The sequence below is a fragment of the Triticum aestivum genome, chromosome 7D (assembly GCF_018294505.1).
Source record: "Triticum aestivum cultivar Chinese Spring chromosome 7D, IWGSC CS RefSeq v2.1, whole genome shotgun sequence".
In the NCBI taxonomy this organism is placed as follows: Eukaryota; Viridiplantae; Streptophyta; class Magnoliopsida; order Poales; family Poaceae; genus Triticum; species Triticum aestivum.
The window spans coordinates 4,355,277-4,379,655 of record NC_057814.1 but is presented as its reverse complement, the minus strand read 5'-3'; the positions used below and the strand labels follow the sequence as shown (position 1 = coordinate 4,379,655).

The 24,379-nt window shown below is 40.6% G+C and overlaps 1 protein-coding gene and 1 long non-coding RNA gene across 3 annotated transcripts; both read left to right on the top strand.

Annotated features, from left to right (window-relative positions):
• The first annotated feature begins 310 nt into the window (after nucleotides 1-310).
• On the top strand, nucleotides 311-4,560 carry LOC123165115 (disease resistance protein PIK6-NP). Of its 2 annotated transcripts, XM_044582746.1 has the most exons (5): nucleotides 311-356; nucleotides 429-1,403; nucleotides 1,969-3,880; nucleotides 3,976-4,030; nucleotides 4,378-4,560. In XM_044582746.1, exons 2-3 carry the CDS (start codon nucleotides 589-591, stop codon nucleotides 2,039-2,041), a joined length of 888 nt encoding a protein of 295 aa, XP_044438681.1. In that variant the 5' UTR covers nucleotides 311-356; nucleotides 429-588; the 3' UTR covers nucleotides 2,042-3,880; nucleotides 3,976-4,030; nucleotides 4,378-4,560. The 2 variants fall into 2 exon arrangements, with proteins under 2 accessions (XP_044438681.1, XP_044438680.1); XM_044582745.1 differs by lacking the exons at nucleotides 311-356; nucleotides 429-1,403.
• A 289-nt stretch (nucleotides 4,561-4,849) lies between these two features.
• LOC123165116 (uncharacterized) lies at nucleotides 4,850-6,201 on the top strand. Its single transcript, XR_006482797.1, has 2 exons — nucleotides 4,850-5,843; nucleotides 5,949-6,201. It is a non-coding gene; the product is annotated as an uncharacterized lncRNA (long non-coding RNA).
• Nucleotides 6,202-24,379: the final 18,178 nt, after the last annotated feature.

Below are 24,379 nucleotides of genomic sequence, written 5' to 3'. Positions count from 1 at the left end.
CTGAAAGAGGTGTCATGATTTAGATGTGCAATAAAAGAACTACTGTACTCCCTCTGTAAACTAATATAAAAACGTTTAGATCACTACTTTAGTTATTTAAACGCTCTTATATTTCTTTACGGAGGGAGTATGTTTGAACATGTCTTGGGATGCCAAGTTGTTTTTTTTTTAGGTAAAGAAGAAAAATCATTTAGTTGTGGCCACCCCTTTTCAAAAGCCGAAATTATTTTTTATAGGGATCGGGGCCCAGCAGCGAAGGGAGAGGGAGAGGCCCAATTCTAAGGATCGATCTGGAGCCCCGTTCCCCTCTGGTCGCGTCCAGGTCTTCTTCCTCCTCTCAATTGCTCCTCCCCTAGTGTCCCCTGAATGGCCACATCTTCTTCATCCTTAGCTCCTCCCCATCTCCACTAGTCCCCTACTTCCCTGACTCCATGAGCAAGTCTGCAGGTGCGTGAGGTGAGTCCCCTCCCAAATCTCCATCTCCTTCTATTTTCTCATAGATAGATTCTTTCTCAAATCCAACAGCAGCAAGTAGATCTGCAGCCTATAGCAGCATATTCTCCAGCAACCCAGCTGCTGAGAGCGACCATGGACCTCGCGACGGGGGCCATGGGCAGCCTCCTCCTCAAGCTTGGCCAACTCCTCACGGAGGAGTACAAGCTCCAGACGGGCGTCAAGGAAGATGTTGAGTATCTAGAGAGAGAGCTAGAGAGCATGCATGCTGCCCTCCGCAAGGTTGGGGACGTGCCGCGAGACCAGCTCGACGAGCAGGTCAAGCTCTGGGCCAACCAAGTCAGGGACTTGTCATTCAGAATGGAGGACGTCGTCGACAAGTTCCTGGTGCGCGTCGAGGGAGCTGAACCAGCCATCAAGCCACACAAACTCAAGAAGCTCATGAAGAAGATGGGGAACTTGTTCAGCAAGAGCAAGACTCGCCATGAGATCTCTGATGAGATCAGAGACATCAAAGTCCGCGTCAAGGAGGCGGCTGACCGACGTGATAGGTACAGGGTCGACGACGTGGTTGCTAATCCTGTTGGCGCAACCCCGGTTGACCCTCGCCTATTGGCTTTATACAAGGACCAGAAAGAGCTCGTTGGTATTGATGATTCGTTGAATGAGCTAACCAATATGATGAGTGATGGGGATGCTGATGCGTCCAAGCAACTCAAGATACTCTCTATTTTCGGATTCGGAGGCCTTGGCAAGACAACTCTTGCCAAAGCAGTGTATGATAAGCTTAAAGCGCAATTTGATTGCTGTGCTTTTGTTCCGGTTGGACGGAACCCTAGCGTGAAGAAAGTTCTCAATGACATACTCCTTGAAATTGACGGCCAAAAGTACCCGGAGTTGGATGAAAGACAGCTAATCAACAAACTCCAAGGATTACTCGAGAACAAAAGGTACGCACCCTTTTATGTAGTTTCAGATACATCAAATAGTAAATGGGGGAGAATAGCGTCAATCCTGAGAAGAAATGAGTAGAACAATTGGTTTGAGACATATTATAAGATGAGGGTTTCGATGTCCTATCATCACTCTTGTGTATTTTGCAAAAAATGTGTACTTGTATGCGCATAATAATGTATTGTATCAAGGTTTTTCTACTCGCGCATAATTTGGGTTGGGACTTCCGTCGAATCTTCATCGTTGTTTCATATATTCTAGAATTTCTTACAATTGATGTCAATTCAAAAATATATCTAATAGTTGAAAGAATCTAGATTGGGAAATGTGTTAATCAAAACTATAATTTTGGACGATGAAATGGAATTAAACTCCGCACTTGCATACATGTCTCTCTCCTAGCCCCCTCCATGTCCTGATTCAACAATGCAACTTTAGATTCCTCAACAAGTAGGCTAACATGCATGCATCCTCATTTTAAAGATATTTTGAATATTAGGGGCCCTATAAAATATTTCCACTAATCTGTTATATCCCTTGCGCTATGGATGGCAATGACAGGTACTTGATTGTCACTGATGACATATGGGATAAAAAAAACATGGGAGCTGGTCAAGACCGCTTTGGTGTGTAACAATTGTGGAAGCAGGATAATCACAACTACTCGTACACTCGAAGTTGCCACAATGGCCAGTGAAGTATACAAGCTACAACCACTTTCTCTTGATTTATCCAAGGATTTATTTCATAGAAGATTATCTTGTGCTGCAATAGAATGGAATAATCATCTTCCAGCAGTGGTATATGATAAAATTTTACATAAATGTGGTGGTATACCATTGGCTATAATCACAATAGCTAGTTTGCTTGCTGGTAAACCTGTGGAGTTTTGGTCTAAGGTATACACTTCAATTGGTTTTGGGCATGAAGAAAATGAAGACGTGGAGAACACGAGGAAAATACTTTTATTTAGCTATTATGATCTACCTTGTCACCTCAAGACTTGCTTATTGTATCTGAGCATATATCCTGAAGATCATCTGATCGAAAAAGATAGTTTGATATGGAAGTGGGTCGCCGAAGGTTTTATCCATGAGGAACCAGGGGTAGGACTATTCGAGATTGGTGAGAGGTACTTCAACGAGCTGGTGAACAAAAGCATGATAATGGCGGTAGAGGGAGATGAGCATATTGGCATCATAACTGGGTGTCGTGTCCATGACATGATGGTTGATATGATATGCCTATTGTCGAAGGAGGAAAAGTTTGTTACTGTATTGGATAGTAAGGAGCAATATACAACTTCACATCGCAATGCTCGTAGGCTAGTTGTTCATCGTAGAGCCCAGCCCCTGGCTAGCACGTCAACATTACAAGCAAGGTCATTTAATGCCATGTGCAGTGTTGATTTGTTGCCATCACTTTCATGCTTTCAAGTTTTGCGTGTCCTAGCTTTGGAAGGCAATGACACTTTGGATAAGTGTAGCTATAAGCTTGAGCATGTTGGAAAGTTAGTTCACTTGAGGCACCTCAAACTAGGGAGGATTGGTATCAGTGAGCTCCCAAAGGAAATAGGACATCTGAAGTTCTTGCTGGTATTGGACTTGGGTAGAAATAGCATAAGTGAACTTCCAGAGAGTATTGGTCGATTAAGTGAACTGAAGTGCTTGAACATCTGCGAAACAGACATTGAAGTGCCATACTGGATCGGAAATTTGACATCTCTGGAAGAGCTGTGCCTAGGACGAGTTCATGGGCACTCCAACTTTGTGACAGAGCTGGGCAAGCTGACAGAGTTGAGGAAGCTCCACATTTTTAAAAGCGTATATGTATATGGTGGTAGCAGAATGAATAGTTGGGCCGAGTCTGTAGCCAAACTGAGCAAGATCCAAGTCATAGACATTGATTTAGTTGTCGGGTGTAGAGATTCCAGTCACGAAGAGAACCCCTGGGAACGGATTGTTCTGTCTCCACAAATACGTGTTCTACACATGTCCTACCTAGAACCTGGGATGGTGGCGAGGATCAATCCCTCGCTTCTTCCGAACCTGTCCCATTTAAAACTGCATGTATGCAGTCCAGAACTGGAGGTCTTTGGAAGTTTTCGAGAGCTTGTTGCCCTCAAGCTGGAGACGGTGTCAACTCTCCACCATGACACCATTGGTGCGTTCCCCAAGCTGAGGTTCTTCAGGACAGAAGCAACGCTTGACTCGTTTCAAGAGGGGGATATGCCGGTCCTTGAATCACTCCAGTTTGAGGTGGTAGCACAGTCCAGTGATGATGGCATTAGCTTTGGCTTTGACTTTGCTAGCCTAGGGAACCTCCCTTTGCTTAAGAGAGTCGTCGTCACTTTATATGCCCCTCGTGCGGACGACGAGAAGGCTAAGGAAACGGTGAGGAAGGCAATGGATATGCTTCCCAACCGTGTCGAGCATTCTATCATACCAAGGGCTACAGAGAACTGGCGTCGGAGGTAACCAAGTGTATATTTATTTATTCCTCAGTGCTGATCTCCATGGGCAGCGCTAGCCGTGTATCTCACGGATCTCCTTTTCCTTTTTTCCCCAGATTAAAACACCGATTGAGCTAATCTAGCCATGCAACTCCACCTCCACGAAACAAGGTACGTACACTTCCTATCTAAGTAGAGTATTTATCTGCACCTTGTTTTTTTTCCTTTTTAGGCTAGATTAAATAAAAGGAACTGCCAATCAACTGTAAAAAAAAGCAATTACAAATCTGCACGCACGATACATGTATTTTTCTCATCATTTTAAATCAAAGAAAAAAATAACATGCTATGACAAAATAGCGTGGCCCTTAAAATACGCTATTAGAGAGATATTGTACATCGATTTATTTAGCGAGATATTGCTCGGGACGCTATAGCGTGCTATTTTTTCATTGTTTTAAATAGTAACCATTGATACTCCACAAATACATTTTCTGAGAGTTACTCCATTTATGCAGGCGGGCAGCAGTGTTAACAAATCACCGCAGAAAAAGAAAAGGGATTGGGAGGCTTCCGTTTTTTTGCTCTATTTATTGTCTTTTAAGCAAAGGAAAAAAGCACAAAAAATATCTACTTATTTTACTATCTTTGCAAGAAATGGAAAAGCCGCACAAACTAAAAAGAAGAGTTTTTTTTTGCTATGTTCTCTTTTTTTTTAGCAGAATAAAAAATTAAAAAATGCTTGTTTGTTTTACTGCCTTTTGTAGTAAGAGAAAATGAAAATCACAAAAAAAGTTTGTTTCTCTGCCTTTTGTAGTAATGGAAAAAACAGACACAAAAAAAAGTTTGTTTTGAGGGTCGAGTAGTCTGTTGCTTCGTTGTTCACTGACAAAAAGAATTCTAAAAGAGGGTCTTGGGTTTTCTTTACCATTTATTTGGTGTGTGTCGTTTAGGTTTCTATCTTGGGTCTTGGTATTGGAGATTGTGCCTTCGTGTGTTGTGTGTGTCCTGTTCTTTGGGTTTTAGTTTTTGGTTTAGGTGGGTTTGATGTGTATATGGGGGTGTGTGGAGTGGGGGTGTAACTCCGCCTATGCTAAGATGATGGTACGCTTCATGTTGCATAGCTGGTCTCAAGCCCGGAAAAAGGAGGAGGGGCCAAACTCTGTTTATTATGAAATTGTGTGACCATCTTATCTTCGTATGGTTGATTTTACCCATTACTTGTAGCATTTGGAGAACCAGAGTATGCAGCTGGTTTTTGGCATTTCCCTTTTTGCCTCTTAGAGTTCCATTTCCATTTAGTGTTATTTTTCTCTGACGGTGCAGCTATATCCTGGCTGCCATCCACATCCATCTCGTACATGATATGTCCAGCAGATCTAACAGGCGAAAAAGGTATCAGCTATGGCATGTTTATGTATGAAAAATGTGATGTAAAGGTGAGGAGTCAGTACCTTCTGTCTGAAGTTTGATTCATGATTTCATATCTGGATTGACAAACTGAAGCTCTCCATAATCCCTTATTTATCGGTTTCTTTCTTTTCCTATGTGTATTATCGTTGAAAGAAGTGTGATATAGTCAAAATTAAAATTGATACTATATGGCTTTCCCTGTTTATTTGTGGTGCCTACATTGGTACTTGACCACTATATATTCATGAATTCATGAAGTATAGAAGCTGGTACCTACCTCTAGTCTTTTTATTAGCCTTTGACTGGGGAATCAAAGCCAGCAATTTTCTACTCTAAGGATTATGGGAGCTTCTAACATATCAGGTTGAGTGTGGGGTTGATTTAGAAAATGGAGATGTGCGGTAGTTGTGTACTTGCGTTAAAGGTTCAGCTTCTTTAAGTGGACACCTAATTATGTGCAGGTAGGGGATGCTGGAGCATGATGCCGCACGCCTTGCAGAAGCCCTGTTTTCTTGGGCAAGGGCAGAGCGGGCAAACACAGCCAGGATTGGAGATGCTGGAGAAGGCCAAGGTGAGACCCGAGGAAGGTGCTGGGAAAGATGCTGTTGAGGACAAATGAGATACTAGTACCTTGATATACTGATGGTCTATATATGTACGTATTTGACTTGTGAAGCTTACCTGCCGGAGACCCCTTGATGATGGACCCCGTCAATTCATTCTGTCTCTTGAGCCTGCAATTATCAACGAGGGTGAAGGCAGAAGGCAGTGGACAATCAGAACTGATACATACACAGATAGACTGCAATTGTGCTTGCATGCAGCTCTGCTTTCTAAACTCTGAATACTTGCATGTATCAAGCTCTGCTTTTGCTCTGTTTTCTCAACTCTAATCCTCTGGTCTGCTCTGAATATTTTTCTGTCGCTTCCTCTGCTTTTGCTCTGTTTTCTCAACTCTGAATATTTGGCTGTAGCTTGAGGTGTCAGGTCGATTCGACTTGGGGCCTGACAATCTTCCTCCTTCCCACCACGACTGAATATTCTCACACTTACCTGAAGAACAGTTGAAGTTACAGAGTATTAGGCTACGTACCAAGAGGTTAGGGATTGAACAGTCAGCAAGTATCATGTTGATGCATAACATGTAGCGCTTTGTCTAATCTTCCCTGGTGCATATAATCGTACGCAAACACATGCTCTACTAGTTTATGAAAAGTTAAATCCCCCTAGCTTCCATTTCTACTGTACCAAAAATGAACATGTGTGATAGACTGTACGTACAGCAGTTGTAAACCAGCCTCAGTTGTAAAGTAGTCGCCAGTTCGACACGGTGATCGGCATGTTCGGCCTCTGCGACCACGTCGACGCCGAGGCGGTTCAGCGCTCCAACGTTCCCAAGTGGGAGATGGCAGACCGCGTCGTCGTTCACTGGCTCAACACCACTCTCTTGTCGGAGCTGCTTGATGTATGTTGTGATGTAGGGGGCTCCAACTCTTCTACTGGGCTTGTCCAGGCATGGCCCATGCCTTGGTGTGTGTCGGGCTCCAGTGTCCTTGGCCCTCGCCCCGGTACGCCACCACAGCAGGCCATGTACGCTGCGCTGTCCAAGTTTCCGCCTAGTGCTCACGGGTACGGGCCCTACGTCCTCCACGGCTACACCGCGGCAACTCTCTACGGGGCTCCACCAGGATATACCGCGCCTCCAGGCGCCATCGCCTATGCTGCACCCACCCAACCGTGGGAGATGGCGTCCCTCCAAGGTGCTCTCCACAGCGCCATCGTGGGGCCCTCGTCGTCTGGCAGCACCTCCGACTAGTACCTGGACTCCGGTGCGGCGTCACACATGTCTATCTCCACTCCCTTCTCCCTTCCACCACTCATTCTCATATAATTGTTGGGATTGGTGTACACCTTCCGATCACGCGCTGGCACCGGGTCTTTGATTGCTGGCATTTCTCTGCAATGTTTTGGTTGCCCCTTCTTTGATCAAAAAGCTTCTTTAAGTACGCCAGCTTTGCAGTGACAACCCTGTTTCTGTCGAATTTGACATCTCTGGTTTTTCTGTCAAGGACCTCAAGACCAGGGCGGTGATCCTGCGTTGTAATTCCATCGGTGATTTGTACCCCTTGGCGTTCGGCCCGTCGTCTACACCCCCGTTCGCCGGCACGGTCACTACAGAGCTGCTTCACCAGCGCCACTTATGTTCAGCATGTCGCGCCGCTGCCGTTCTTTAGTTACAGCAAATCTGTTCCACATCTATCCCTAATAATAATAAAACACGGATTGACTCCGTGGGTTCACCGTCACAATACGCTTTCGTAAGCTGCTTCACCAGCGCCACTTATGTTCACCATGTCGCGCCGCTGCCGTTCTTTAGTTTCAGCAAATCTGTTCCACATCTATCCCTATATATAATAATAATTAATCTCTCCTTAATATATATATATATATATTATATATAATATATAATATAATAATAATAATAATAATAATAATAATAATAATAATAATAAAGCACGGATTGACTTTGTCGGGTTCACCGTCACAATACGCTTCTTTTCGTGATTTTACGCTTTTAGATTGAATTTTAAACATATCCGAGGTGGTACTAAATTTACGTTAGTGGTACTAATTAACGGCTGGCGTCTAAAATTCTGTCCGCAGCAGCCCAGTTGGGCGTCACAGTCAATGGGCCAAAAGTTTTGTTACAGGCCCGTACCTCACGAACTGCCCTGCCCTCCATTACGACTGCAGCAAAGGAAAAAATTTGAGATTCTAATTAATAGTCCCACCTTGCCCGTTCATACTAAATCCTAGCAACTTATATACATTTGATGTTTCCGGAATCAACAAGCCAACAAAAGCAGCGAGGGGTCAGATATGATAAGAAAAGATGCCATGCATCACATTCGGTACCCGGGAGGATCAAAGAGGGAGAGGCGATTGAAATTTAAAAAAGCAGCATGGATGCCCAGCTGACGCGCTGATTTCTACTACTACCTAGCCAACGTGGCTCTCAAAAGAGAAAATCAGCCCGCGTGCACCCATGTTGAGTTTTCCTCCTTTCAACTCTGAGACGTGTTAGCTAGCGAGGGTGTCACCAAATATCTCCAAGACTTATTTTTTTAGGGAATCTCCGAGACGATCCTCAAAAAAAAAAAAGGAATCTCCGAGACGTGTTAGCGTGCACAGATATGTTCATTCTCTTAGAGAATTTGATGCTACATTTTTTATTTTAAGGTTGAATTTAACTCTGTTTTTGTCTTGTTCACAAAAAAATATTCTGTTTTTGTCCCTCACGAATTCATAGTATCCACGAGGAGGCGAAACTAAAAAGAAAATAAACATCATACATGTACGGATAAGGATTAGACAATGTTGGACTAACATATATACACTGGTTAGAGAACACCTGGCATAAACATATATGCTTGCACGTCCATTAAAGCCAGAAAAAAAGAAAATTACGTCTAGCCAGTCTAGCTGTGAATTGAGGTGCAACAGACTAAGCAAAACAGAAAGTAAGAATATCTATACGATGGGACATCACGGTTACCACACCATGCATGCCTGGACGTCCGACAAAGTATACCACATTTTTACCTTTTAATGTCGGTGCCCATGTGTATGATAATTTTATTAGTATTATGGTAATCTAAAAGATAAGGTTGTCATCTGATTAGTTTACTAGGATTCATGTCCCAAGTTTCGAACTAGAGCCCCAAGGAATCCCGTTGCAATGCACAGAGCATTTGTGCTATAATAATAAAGTACGGATTGACTCCGTGGGTTCACCGTCACAATACGTTTGCTTTGCAGCGAAGCATGTCAACCTTTTTTTTTCTCCCGTTGCAATGCACAGAGCATGTCCTATTTTGATAATTTTGGATGTTGAAAAAATTGAATAAAATTTGCATGAACAATGAATGTATTTTTGCATATATTGTTATAGATAAACTTGAATATAAACTATTTCCCCCATTGCAACGCACGGGCATTTGTGCTATAATAATAAAGTACGGATTGACTCCGTGGGTTCACCGTCACAATACGCTTTCGTTTAAAAACATATATGCGAGGTAGTACTAATTCAAGTGCACTTGGGGATCGAACCCTGAACCTGCTTGCCTTCACAACTCGTACGATCCACCAAGCTAGGACACATTTGTACGTACAAAAGTGGATTCTTTCTTCTGTTTAATAATCCCAGCTTGCTTATAGCAGAAGCCTCTAAGAACGGAAGGAAATAAAAGAAGAAAAGTCAGTCTTCACTCAGGAAAGGAAAGAAATTAAAAGGGGGAATAAATATAGCCTTGCCTCAAGAAGGAAAATAATTAAATGAAGGAATAAAGTCCGCTTTATCTCCGAAAGGAAAGAAATAAAAAGAGGAAAATTCCCCTTGTGCCTGACGAAGGAAAAGGTATTAAAAGAATGGAGGAATAAATTTAGCCTTACCTCAAGAAAAAATATTAGTTCGTCTTGCCTCCGAAAAGAAAGGAATAAAAAAAAATGCCCCTCATGCCTGTTAAGGAGAAAAGCTTGGGCGTGCATACCTTGCACTCCAAATCCAATTATCCAATTACTCATAAAAAGTGCTCATCTTTAATTGTTTTTGTGTCATTTATGCATCTTAAAATATTTGTGTAGTGCTAACAAAAGTGTTCATTTATCAAAATAATGTTTCTATAATTTACAAAATACTAACTCTTTTCTCAAAATGAAAAAACATGTAACTCTAAAAAGTGTTCACATGCTTAAAAATATTCGCAATTTAAAAAATATCCACTCTCTTTAAAATATTATGTGATTTAAAAAGTGTTTGTGTTTAAAATAGAATGTTGATGCATTTTTAAAAAATACCATTTTAAACCGAGAGGGCGTAAGAGGGATGGTGTATGAACTAGGCGTAGGACATAGCTCGGGAAGGACACCTGTCATGCCTAGCTCGACGATATTAGTTTTAAATCTATTAGACATTGACTTGTGATGGCGTGGTTTAGTGACAGGTATGAGTGCGGTGGCCGTAATTATCACCTTGGGGTTGACCATGTTAGGACGCACTGCGATCACTTGGACACCGTGACATGATCGGTGAAGGTTGGAAGAAGAATAAGCGACAACACGGATGAGACACTATGTTCAAATAGATAACATGGACCTGCGAAGGGGTCTTGAGTCGTGCTTATTGTGACAGGAGTGTGATTTTACTCCCGTTGCAACGCACATGCATGTTTGCTAGTAATATAAAAGTGAATAATAAAGCCCAATAATGTCCAAAACAGTAGATAATATAGCATGGAGCAATAAAAAATTATAGATACGTTGGAGACGTATCAAGCATCCCCAAGCTTAATTCTTGCTCGTCCTCGAGTAGGTAAATGATAATTTTTTTTGATGCGGAGTGCTACTTGGCATAATTTCAATGTAATTATTCTTAATTGTGGTATGAATATTCAGATTCGAAAGATTCAAGACAAAAGTTTAATATTGACATAAAAATAATAATACTTCAAGCATACTAACAAAGAAATTATGTCTTCTCAAAATAACATGGCCAAAGAAAGTTATCCCTACAAAATCATATAGTCTGGCTATGCTCTATCTTCACCACACAAAGTATTTAAATCATGCACAACCCCGATGACAAGCCAAGCAATTGTTTCATACTTTTGACGTTCTCAAACTTTTTCAATCTTCACACAATACATGAGCGTGAGCCATGGACATAGCACTATATGTGGAATAGAATGGTGGTTGTGGAGAAGACAAAAAAGGGAGAAGATAGTCTCACATCAACTAGGCGTATCAACGGGCTATGGAGATGCCCATCAATAGATATCAATGTGAGTGAGTAGGGATTGCCATGCAACGGATGCACTAGAGCTATAAGTATATGAAAGCTCAACAAAAGAAACTAAGTGGGTGTGCATCCAACTCGCTTGCTCACGAAGACCTAGGGCATTTTGAGGAAGCCCATCATTGGAATATACAAGCCAAGTTCTATAATGAAAAATTCCCACTAGTATATGAAAGTGACAAAATGAGAGACTCTCTATCATGAAGATCATGGTGCTACTTTGAAGCACAAGTGTGGTAAAAGGATAGTAACATTGTCCCTTCTCTCTTTTTCTCTCATTTTTTTTATTTGGGCCTTTTCTGATGGCCTCTTTTTTTTATTTTTTTTATTTTTCGTCCGGAGTCTCATCCCGACTTGTGGGGGAATCATAGTCTCCATCATCCTTTTCCTCACTTGGGACAATGCTCTAAAAATGAAGATCACCACACTTCTATTTTCTTACAACTCAACAATTAGAACTCGATACTTAGAACAAAATATGACTCTATATGAATGCCTCCGGCGGTGTACCGGGATATGCAATGAATCAAGAGTGACGTGTATGAAAGAATTATGAATGGTGGCTTTGCCACAAATACGATGTCAACTACATGATCATGCAAAGCAATATGACAATGATGGAGCGTGGCATAATAAACGGAACTGTGGAAATTGCATGGCAATATATCTCGGAATGGCTATGGAAATGCCATGATAGGTAGGTATGGTGGCTGTTTTGAGGAAGGTTTATGGTGGGTGTATGATACCGGTGAAAAGTGTGCGGTATTAGAGAGGCTAGCAATGGTGGAAGGAAGAAGGGTGCGTATAATCCATGGACTCAACATTAGTCATAAAGAACTCATATACTTATTGCAAAAATCTACAAGTTATCAAAGAAAAGTATTACGCTCATGCTCCTAGGGGATAGATTGGTAGGAAACGACCATCGCTCGTCCCCGACCGCCACTCATAAGGAAGACAATCAATAAATAAATCATGCTCCGACTTCATCACATAACGGTTCACCATACATGCATGCTACGGGAATCACAAACTTTAACACAAGTATCTCTCAAATTCACAACTACTCAACTAGCATGACCCTAATATCACCATCTTTATATCTCAAAACAATTATCAAGCATCAACTTTTCTTAGCATTCAACACACTCATAAGAAAGTTTTTACTAATCTTGAATACCAAGCCTATTAGGATTATTTAAGAAAATTACCATGCTATTTAAGACTCTCAAAATAATCTAAGTGAAGCATGAGAGATCAATAGTTTCTATGAAACAAATCCACCACCGTGCTCTAAAAGATATAAGTGAAGCACTAGAGCAAAACTATATAACTCAAAAGATATAAGCGAAGCACATAGAGTATTCTAACAAATTCCAAATCATGTATGGCTCTCTCAAAAGGTGTGTACAGCAAGGATGATTGTGGTAAACTAAAAAGCAAACACTCAAATCATACAAGACGCTCCAAGAAAAAAAAATCATGTGGTGAATAAAAATATAGCTCCAAGTAAAGTTACCGATGGAAGTAGACGAAAGAGGGGATGCCTTCCGGGGCATCCCCAAGCTTTGGCTTTTTGGTGTCCTTAGATTATCTTGGGGGTGCCATGGGCATCCCCAAGCTTAGGCTCTTGCCACTCCTTGTTCCATAATCCATCAATTCTTTTTTTACCCAAAACTTGAAAACTTCACAACACAAAACTCAACAAAAAATCTCGTGAGCTCCGTTAGCGAAGGAAAACAAAAGACCACTTCAAGGTACTGTAATGAACTCATTCTTTATTTATATTGGTGTTAAACCTACTGTATTCCAACTTCCCTATGGTTTATAAACTATTTTACTAGCCATAGATTCATCAAAATAAGCAAACAACACACCAAAAAACAGAATCTGTCAAAAACAGAACAGTCTGTAGTAATCTGTAACTAACGCAAACTTCTGGAACTCCAAAAACTCAGCCAAAATAGGACGATCTAGGCAATTTGTTTATTGATCAGAAGCAATTTGAATCAGTATTTTATCACGTTCTGGTGATTTTTAACAATTGTTTTCGTGAACAGCTAGTTTTTGGAAATTACAGCAAGATCAAATAACTATCATTCAAGAAGATCCTATAGGTTTAACTTGGCACAAACACTAATTAAAACATAAAAACACATCTAACCAGAGGCTAGATCAAATATTTATTCCTAAACAGAAGCAAAAAGGAAAAAACTAAAAATAAAATTGGGTTGCCTCCCAACAAGCGCTATCGTTTAACGCCCCTAGCTAGGCATAAAAGCAAGGATAGATCTAGGTATTGCCATCTTTGGTAGGCAATCCATAAGTGGCTCTCATAATAGATTCATATGGTAATTTTATTTTCTTCCTAGGGAAGTGTTCCATGCCTTTCTTTAATGGAAATTGGAATCTAATATTCCCTTCCTTCATATCAATAATTGCACCAATCGTTCTAAGGAAAGGTCTACCAAGAATAATAGGACATGAAGGATTGCAATCTATATCAAGAACAATAAAATCTACGGGTACATACTTCCTATTTGCAACAATAAGAACATCATTAATTCTTCCCATAGGTTTCTTAATAGTGGAATCCGCAAGGTGCAGGTTTAGAGAGCAATCATCAAAATCACGGAAATCTTGCAAATCGCACAAAGTTTTGGGGATAGTGGAAACACTAGCACCCAAATCACATAAAGCATAGAACTCATGATCCTTAATCTTAATTTTAATAGTAGGTTCCCACTCTTCATAAAGTTTTCTAGGAATAGAAACTTCCAACTCAAGTTTTTCTTCATAAGATTGCATCAAGGCATCAACGATATGTTTGGTAAAAGCTTTATTTTGACTATAAGCATGAGGAGAATTTAGCACGGATTGCAACAAGGAAATACAATCTATCAAAGAGCAATTATCATAATTAAATTCCTTGAAATCCAAAATAATGGGTTTATTAATATCTAACGTTTTGATTTCTTCAATCCCACTTTTATCAATTTTAGCATCAAGATCTAAAAACTCCGAATTTTTGGAACACCTTCTAGGTAAAGGTGGATCATATTCAGTCTCATAATTATAAAGATTCATATTGCAAAACAAAGATTTAATAGTGGACACATCAATAACTTTTAGATCTTCATATTTATTTTCATAGAAATTTGAAGAACACGCTTTCATAAAGCAATCTTTCTTAGCACGCATCCTAGCGGTTCTTTCTTTGCACTCTTCAATGGAAATTCTCATGGCTTTGAGAGACTCATTGATATCATGCTTAGGAGGAATAGATCTAAGTTTTAAAGAATCAACATCAAGAGAAATTCTATCAACGTTCCTAGCCAATTCATCAACTTTAAGCAATTTCTCTTCAAGCAAAGCATTGAAATTCTTTTGCGAATTCATAAACTCTTTAACACTAGTCTCAAACTCATAGGGCATCTTATTAAAATTTCCATAAGAGTTGTTGTAGGAATTACCATAATTATTAGAGGAATTACTAGGATAAGGCCTAGGATTAAAGTTTCCTCTATACGCGTTGTTACCAAAATTATTCCTACCAACAAAATTCACATCCATAGATTCATTATTATTCTCAATCAAAGTAGACAAAGGCATATCATTAGGATCAGAAGAAACACTCTTACTAGCAAAAAATTTCATAAGTTCATCCATCTTTCCACTCAAAACATTAATTTCTTCTATCACATGCACCTTTTTATTAGTAGATCTTTCAGTGTGCCATTGAGAATAATTAACCATAATATTATCTAGGAGTTTAGTAGCTTCTCCTAAACTGATTTCCATAAAAGTGCCTCCCGCGGCCGAATCTAAAAGATTTCTAGAAGCAAAATTCAATCCGGCATAAATTTTTTGTATAATCATCCACAAATTCAAACCATGAGTAGGGCAATTACGTATCATTAATTTCATCCTCTCCCAAGCTTGTGCAACATGTTCATGATCAAGTTGCTTAAAATTCATAATATCGTTTCTAAGAGAGATGATCTTAGCGGGAGGAAAATACTTAGAGATAAAAGTATCTTTGCACTTATTCCATGAATCAATACTATTTTTAGGCAAAGACGAAAACCAAGCTTTAGCACGATCTCTAAGCGAAAAAGGAAATAGCTTCAGTTTAACAATATCATTATCAACATCTTTCTTCTTTTGCATATCACACAAATCAACGAAGCTATTTAGATGAGTAGCGGCATCTTCACTAGGAAGGCCGGCGAATTGATCTTTCATGACAAGATTCAACAAGGCAGCATTGATTTCACAAGATTCAGTATCGGTAAGAGGAGCAATCGGAGTGCTAAGGAAATCATTGTTGTTGGTATTGGTAAAGTCACATAATTTGGTATTATCTTGAGCCATCGTGACAAACAAGCAATCCAACACACGAGCAAACAAGAGACAGGCAAAAAGAGGCAAACAGAAAAGAGAGGGCGAATAAAACGGCAAGGGTGAAGTGGGGGAGAGGAAAACGAGAGGCAAATGGCAAATAATGTAATGCGGGAGATAAGGGATTGTGATGGGTACTTGGTATGTTGACTTTTGCGTAGACCTCCCCGGCAACGGCGCCAGAAATCCTTCTTGCTACCTCTTGAGCACTGCGTTGGTTTTCCCTTGAAGAGGAAAGGGTGATGCAGCAAAGTAGAGTAAGTATTTCCCTCAGTTTTTGAGAACCAAGGTATCAATCCAGTAGGAGGCTATGCGCGAGTCGCTCGCACCTACACAAAACAAATAAATCCTCGCAACCAACGCGATAAGGGGTTGTCAATCCCTTCAGGGTCACTTACGACAGTGAGATCTGATAGATATGATAGGATAATATTTTTGGTATTTTTGTGATAAAGATGCAAAGTAAAATAAAAGCAAAATAAAAAGCAAAGGAAATAACTAAGTGTTGGAATATTAATATGATGAAGATAGACCCGGGGGCCATAGGTTTCACTAGTGGCTTCTTTCAAGAGCATAAGTATTTTACGATGGGTGAACAAATTACTGTTGAGCAATTGATAGAATTGAGCATAGTTATGAGAGTATCTAGGTATGATCATGTATATAGGCATCACGTCCGAGACAAGTAGACCGACTCCTGCCTGCATCTACTACTATTACTCCACACATCGACCGCTATCTAGCATGCATCTAGAGTATTAAGTTCATAAGAAGAGAGTAACGCCTTAAGTAAGATGACATGATGTAGAGGGATAAATTCATGCAATATGATAAAAACCCCATCTTGTTATCCTCGATGGAAACAATACAATACGTGCCTTGCTGCCCCTACTGTCACTGGGAAAGGACACCGCAAGATTGAACCCAAAGCTAAGCACTTCTCCCATTGCAAGAAAGATCAATCTAGTAGGCCAAACCAAACTGATAATTCGAAGAGACTTGCAAAGATAACCAATCATACATAAAAGAATTCAGAGAATATTCAAATATTGTTCATAGATAATCTTGATCATAAACCCACAATTCATCGGTCTCAACAAACACACCGCAAAAAGAAGATTACATCGAGTAGATCTCCACGAGAGAGGGGGAGAACATGTATTGAGATCCAAAAAGAGAGAAGAAGCCATCTAGCTACTAACTATGGACCCGAAGGTCTGAGGTAAACTACTCACACTTCATCAGAGAGGCTATGGTGATGATGTAGAAGCCCTCCGTGATGGATGCCCCCTCCGGCGGAGCTCCGGAACAGGCCCCAAGATGGGATCTCGTGGGTACAGAAGGTTGCGGCGGTGGAATTAGGTTTTTGGCTCCGTATCTGATCGTTTGGGGGTACGTAGGTATATATAGGAGGAAGGAGTACGTCGGTGGAGCAACAGGGGGCCCACGAGGGTGGAGGGCGCGCCCTGGGGGGTAGGCTCGCCCCCTACCTCGTGGCCTCCTCTTTTGTTTCTTGACGTAGGGTCCAAGTCTCCTGGATCATATTCTTCCTAAAAATCACGTTCCCGAAGGTTTCATTCCGTTTGGACTCCATTTGATATTCCTTTTCTGCGAAACTCTGAAATAGGCAAAAAACATCCATTCTAGGCTGGGCCTCCGGTTAATAGGTTAGTCCGAAAAAATAATATAAAAGTGAATAATAAAGCCCAATAATGTCCAAAACAGTAGATAATATAGCATGGAGCAATCAAAAATTATAGATACGTTTGAGACGTATCAGATCCCCACGACAACAGTTGGGATTCTTCGTCCTCTCATATATATATGGTGGAACTATCCCTCACTGATTCCTCTCTGACATTTGTGACCGTCGGTGATGGTAGCTCCTCCTTTCGTTCCCGAGTGCATTACACCAAATTGTCTAGCACACGGGAACGAAGGAGAAGCTACCCCACGACAACAGTCGGGATTCTTCGTCCTCTCATATATGGTGGAGACTCGACAGACTTAAAGTCAACCCGAAATATCATTTAATTATCTTTCTAAAAAAGGATTTGGCTGGTCTCACCTCGAGGTCGGAGGGGGTCGGTGACGGGGACGAGGACGGGGATGATGGAGGGGGGCTCCTATATTTCTGCGACAACAAAAACCCTATAAGCTATCAACTAATCATATGCATACGCCTTGCATAGTGCTCTCCAATTTTAGCATTCAAAGTAGGAGTAATTTTCCAATTTGAGCATTCAAAAAGCAAAACCAAATCGTAAAATAAAGTAGTATTCAAATTAGCATGCATTCAATTATAAGCAAAACTACATCATCTCTTCCGTCCGTACATCGTCGAATATTATCACTAATACACCTCGAATACTAACATACATATATATAGCATCGCTAGTACAGCTAGAACCGTAGCGCCCGACGGGTATCGGCGCGGGCGGTGGACACCCAAAGGGAAGGAACCATCACAGGATCATAGCTCCAGTGAGATCCCTGAAGAACCTGCCAGGTATTGTCGAACCGGCCCCCCAACGCAACCATGTAGCGATGGACATGCTCGTCCTCCTCGCTGACACGGTGACGTACCACCTCCGCGGTGTCCGGAAGCCTAGGCACCGTGACTGGCCCACGCGACCGTCACCAAACAAGGATCGGGTCAACGACGGGCTGGCTCCTCACCAACCTACGTCCCCCGGAAGGTAGCACCTCCCAATACCAGCCCGGCGGAGCCCAGTCCCGGACATGGCCCCTCTGATCAAGCCGGCCTCCTCCGCCGAGTCGACGACGAGGATGCGGGATAGGCATAGTCGACGTCGATGCGGGAATAATTGCTTGAACTAAAAAAATAAACTAGTTCTATTAATTTTCTTGCTAAAAATAAACTACTTCTATAGTAAAATAAAGTAGTTTTATTGAATCAACTAGTTCAACTACTAATTAAGCACTTACTATAAATAAAATAAAGTAGTACTTACTAAAAATAAACTACTTCTATATATAGTAAAATAAAGTAGTTTTATTAAATCAACTAGTTCAACTACTAAGCACTTACTATAAATAAAATAAAGTAGTACTTACTAAAAATAAACTACTTCTATATATAGTAAAATAAAGTAGTTTTATTAAATCAACTAGTTCAACTACTAAGCACTTACTATAAATAAAATAAAGTAGTACTTACTAAAAATAAACTACTTCTATAGTAAAATAAAGTAGTTTTATTAAATCAACTAGTTCAACAACTAAGCACATACTATAAATAAAATAAAGTAGTACTTACTAAAAATAAAGTAGTTTAACTAGTTCTATTATTTATCGACCCCCCCTCATGTCGAAGTTATCAAGGAGGGGGTATATCGACAACGACATACCCGATAAAAAATAAGAAGAGGAAGAAGAAGAAAAAAAAGAGGAGAAGAAGAAAGGAATAGAGGAGAAGATCGAAGAAAAAAAAGAAGAAAAAAAAGAGGAGAAGAAGAAAGGAATAGAGTCTTGTCCTCTATTCCTTTCTTCTTCTCCTCATTTTCTTGTTCTTTTTTCCTCTTCTTATTTATTTCTCCACTTCTTCCTCTCCTCTTCCTCTCCTTCTTCTTCTCCTTCTTCCTCTTCTTATTTTCCTTTTTCCTCTCCTTCTTTTTTTTCTTCTTCTTCCTTCTTCCTTCTTCCCCTTTTCTTCCTTTTCATTATTTTACTTTGTCCTCTCCGATCCACTAACCTAGAATCTACTATCCTAAAATGCACTAACAGTAGAACTAATAACCAAAAATGCACTAAATCAACTAACCTTAAATGTAACTTTTGCAACACAATTTTTTTTCTAAATATGCACATATATATATATATATGAACATATATATACATAAATTGACAAAAAAAATCTATGAACAAAAAAATCATACATCAATGCATACACATCCATGGATCATACATACATCTGCATATATATACATATACATATACATACATCAATGAACAAAAAAGTGTATGAAAAAAAAACCAGAGAGCAGGACGGGGCGGCGGCGGCGCGCGGCAAAGCAGAGCAGGCCGAGGCGGTGGTGGCGGTGCACGGCATGCAGAGCAGGCAGGGGCGGCGGCGCAGGGGAAGGGAGGGGGCTCACTAGGCGGCGATGACGAGGCGCGGCAGAGGGCGGCGAGGGCGAGGTCGGGGCAGAGGGCGGCCACGTCGGGGCAGGGGTGGCGCGGGGCGGCGACGGCGTTGGAGGGGCGCGGGATGGCGCGCAGCGACGACGGCGTGGCAGAGGGGCGGGATCGAAGAACTGAACGGAAATTTTCAGAAGTGTTGATTATATAGACAGAGCATTAGTCCCGGTTCGTGCCACCAACCAGGACCAATGCCCACCTTTAGTCCCGGTTGGTGCCACCAACCGGTACCAAAGGTCTCTTTTCAACAGCCCAAAGGGCGGGAAGCAGAGGCCTTTGGTCCTGGTTGGTGGCACCAACCGGGACTAAAGGGTGGGCATTGGTTCCGGTTGGTACCGTGAACCGGTACCAATGCATACCTTTAGTCCCGGTTGGTGGCACCAACCGGGACTAAAGGCCTTCTGCTACCCGCGTCGCGGCACGAAAGTTTAGTCCCACCTCGCTAGTTGAGGGAGCTCGAGAGTGGTTTATAAGCCCCACTCCCGCTGCCCTCTCGAGCTCCTCTCAAATGCAGGCTTTCAGTCCTAAACACACTGTATCTGCCTGTGGGCCTATTGGGCCTTCTACGGGCCTGAATCCTGGCCCATGGGTGGGTTTCTAGTCGTATTCAGGCCGTGGTGGCCCAGTAGGTGGCGTTTTTTCCCCAGCTTATTTCTTTTCTTTTTTGCTTTATTTATTTTATTTTGTTTCTACTTACAACAAAATACTTATTTATTTTATTTTATTTTGATTCTAATTACTTATTTTTTTATGATAATTCTTTTTGCTATTAAAGTTTCTAACAAAAAAAGTTCTTTATGAACAGAAAAAACTTTGATAATTTTAGTTGCATAAATTTTATATAATTTTAGTTTCAATAATACTAGAGGTTGCTTATAATGTTTTGAACAGAAAATACGTTGATAATTTTAGTTTCATAAATTTTATTTATGTTATTAAAGTTTATTTTATTTTGTTTCTACTTATATATTTTATTAAAGTTTATTTTATTCTATTTCTAATTACTTATTTATTTTATTTTATGATATTTGTTATTTTCCATGCATTGACTGATTATTTTGAGCTATAAGACCCTGGAATTGAAAAGCACTAGAAATGAACTCTGAAAAGGTTGAAAGTTGGCATGGTATCATCATTTCACCCACATAGCATGTGCAAGAAAGTAGAAAGGGTTACGGCAAAAACTGGATGCACTTCATGTACAAAACGGACAATCTGTTTCGAAGTATCAGGGTTTCATACGGAAACTCGTCTGTTACAATGGGACTTCATTTTTTAGAACTTATTTGAACCCCATAGTTTTTCTGTGTTCAAAATGCACCATTCAAAGCCACATCATCAATTTTCAACCCTTTCTGACTTCATTTGTTATTTTCCATGCATTTACTGATTATTTTGAGCTATAAGACCATGAAATTGAAAAGCACTACAAATGAACTCTGAAAAGGTTGAAAGTTGGCATGGTATCATCATTTCACCCACATAGCATGTGCAAGAAAGTAGAGAGGGTTACGGCAAAAACTGGATGCACTTCGTGTAAAAAACGGACAATCTGTTTCGAAGTATCAGGATTTCATACGGAAACTCGTCTGTTACAACAGGCATTTCAAATGAACTACGAAAAGGTTGAAAGTTGGCATGGTATCATCATAATAGTTGTGGAGAGAAAGTCTTCACTTTTTTTTTGCTTGTGTGCTTTGCTTATTGCGCCGTAACCATGGATAATCTTCATCGTTTATCAGGATGCTTGGGTCAGCCTTGACTTTGAAGGGAGGAATTTCATGAAACTTTTCATAATCTTCAGACATGTCTGTCTTGCCCTCCACTCCCACGATGTCCCTTTTTCCTGAAAGAACTATCTGGCGCTTTGGCTCATCGTATGATGTATTTGCTTCCTTATCTTTTCTTTTTCTTGGTTTGGTAGACATGTCCTTCACATAGATAACCGGTGCCACATCATTGGCTAGGACGAACAGTTCGTCAGTGTACCCAGATTGTTCAGATCCACTGTTGTCATTCCATATTGTGGGTCTACCTGTACCCATCCTCCTGACAGATTGACCCATTTGCACTTAAACAAATGGACCTTAAAATCATGTCCGTAGTCAAGTTACCATATGTCCATTATGTAACCATAATATGTGTCCTTTCCCCTCTCGGTTGCTGCATCAAAGCGGACACCGCTGTTTTGGTTGGTGCTCTTTTGATCTTGGGCGATCGTGTAAAATGTATTCCCATTTATCTCGTATCCTTTGTAAGTCAATACAGTCGAAGATGCCCTGGACAACGAGTACAATAATGACCCACAAGTATAGGGGATCTATCGTAGTCCTTTCGATAAGTAAGAGTGTCGAACCCAACGAGGAGCAGAAGGAAATGATAAGCGGTTTTCAGCAAGGTATTCTCTGCAAGTACTGAAATAAGTGGTAACAGATAGTTTTGTGATAAGATAATTTGTAACAAGCAACAAGTAACAAAAGTAAATAAAGTGCAGCAAGGTGGCCCAATCCTTTTTGTAGCAAAGGACAATCCTGGACAAACTCTTATATATAGAAAAGTGCTCCCGAGGACACAAGGTGGCCCAATCCTTTTTGTAGCAAAGGACAATCCTGGACAAACACTTATATATAGAAAAGCGCTCCTCACAGAAATAAATAACATGCCCATCGATATTATCAGACAAGAGATCTTTAACAATAGCAATATTAGGTTCAACTTTAATTTGCTCAGGAGGTGTATAAGTCATAATATTGCTTTTACGAACAACAGTTGAAGCTTTAGCATGATCCTTTATCCTAACAGGAAAAGGTGGTTTCTCAACATAAGAAGTAGGAACAATAGGATCATTATAGGTGACAATCTTTTCTTCAACTTTAGTAGGTGCGACTACTTTTACTTCTATGGGAGGATGATATTTAAACCTCTTCTCCTTGGGGAGATCAACATAAGTAGCAAAAGATTCACAGAAAGAAGCTACTATCTCAGAGTCAAGGCCATATTTAGTGCTAAACTTACGGAAAACATCGGTATCCATAAAAGATTTAACACAATCAAACTTAGGTGTCATACCTGACTCCTTACCTTCGTCGAGATCCCAATCTTCAGAGTTGCGTTTAATTCTATCCAATAAATTCCATTTGAATTCAATAGTCTTCATCATAAAAGAGCCAGCACAAGAAGTATCGAGGATGGTGCGATTGTTATCAGAAAGCCGAGCATAAAAACTTTGAATAATTATTTCTCTTGGGAGCTCATGATTGGGGCATGAATATAACATTGATTTAAGCCTCCCCAAGCTTGAGCGATGCTTTCTCCTTCGCAAGGCCAAAAATTATATATATAATTGTGATCATGATGAACAAGATGCATAGGATAAAACTTCTGATGAAATTCCAATTTCGATCGTTTGTAGTTCCATGACCCCGTATCATCACATAGCCTATACCATGTCGATGCATCTCCCTTCAAAGATAAAGGGAAGACCTTCCTCTTAACAACATCACCGGGTATACCTGCAAGCTTAAATAATCCACAAACTTCATCCACATATATTAGGTGCTCATCAAGATGCATTGTTCCATCTCCTGCAAAAGGATTAGCTAGCAGTTTTTCTAACATACCCGAAGGAATCTCAAAGTGGACATTTTCATTTTCATTTTCATTTGCAATAGGTTCAGTAGGTTGAGGAGCAACTCTTCGCTCTACTGGTCGGGGTGAAGATACACCGAACAAGCCCCTCAGAGGATTACTTTCCATAGTAACAAGTGACAGTAAATTTCAGCACACTATATAAATTTTTCCTTACCAAATTCTACCTACCAAAGGCGCTTCACTCCCCGGCAACGGCGCCAGAAAACAGTCTTGATGACCCACAAGTATAGGGGATCTATCGTAGTCCTTTCGATAAGTAAGAGTGCCAAACCCAACGAGGAGCAGAAGGAAATGATAAGCGGTTTTCAGCAAGGTATTCTCTGCGAGTACTGAAATAAGTGGTAACAGATAGTTTTGTGATAGTATAATTTGTAACGAGCAACAAGTAACAAAAGTAAATAAAGTGCAGCAAGGTGGCCCAATCCTTTTTGTAGCAAAGGACAAGCCTGGACAAACTCTTATATAGAGGAAAAGCGCTCCGAGGACACATGGGAATTATCGTCAAGCTAGTTTTCATCACGTTCATATGATTCACGTTCGGTACTTTGATAATTTGATATGTGGGTGGATCGGTGCTTGGGTGCTGTCCTACTTGACAAATCCCACTTATAATTAACCTCTATTGCAAGCATCCGCAACTACAACAAAAGTATTAAGGTAAACCTAACCATAGCATGAAACATATGGATCCAAATCAGCCCCTTACGAAGCAACGCATAAACTAGGGTTTAAGCTTCTGTCACTCTAGCAACCCATCATCTACTTATTACTTCCCAATGCCTTCCTCTAGGCCCAAATAATGGTGAAGTGTTATGTAGTCGACGTTCACATAACACCACTAGAGGATAGACAACATACATCTCATCAAAATATCGAACGAATACCAAATTCACATGACTACTAATAGCAAGACTTCTCCCATGTCCTCAGGAACAAACGTAACTACTCACAAAGCATATTCATGTTCATAATCAGAGGGGTATAAATATGCATATAGGATCTGAACATATGATCTTCCACCAAATAAACCAACTAGC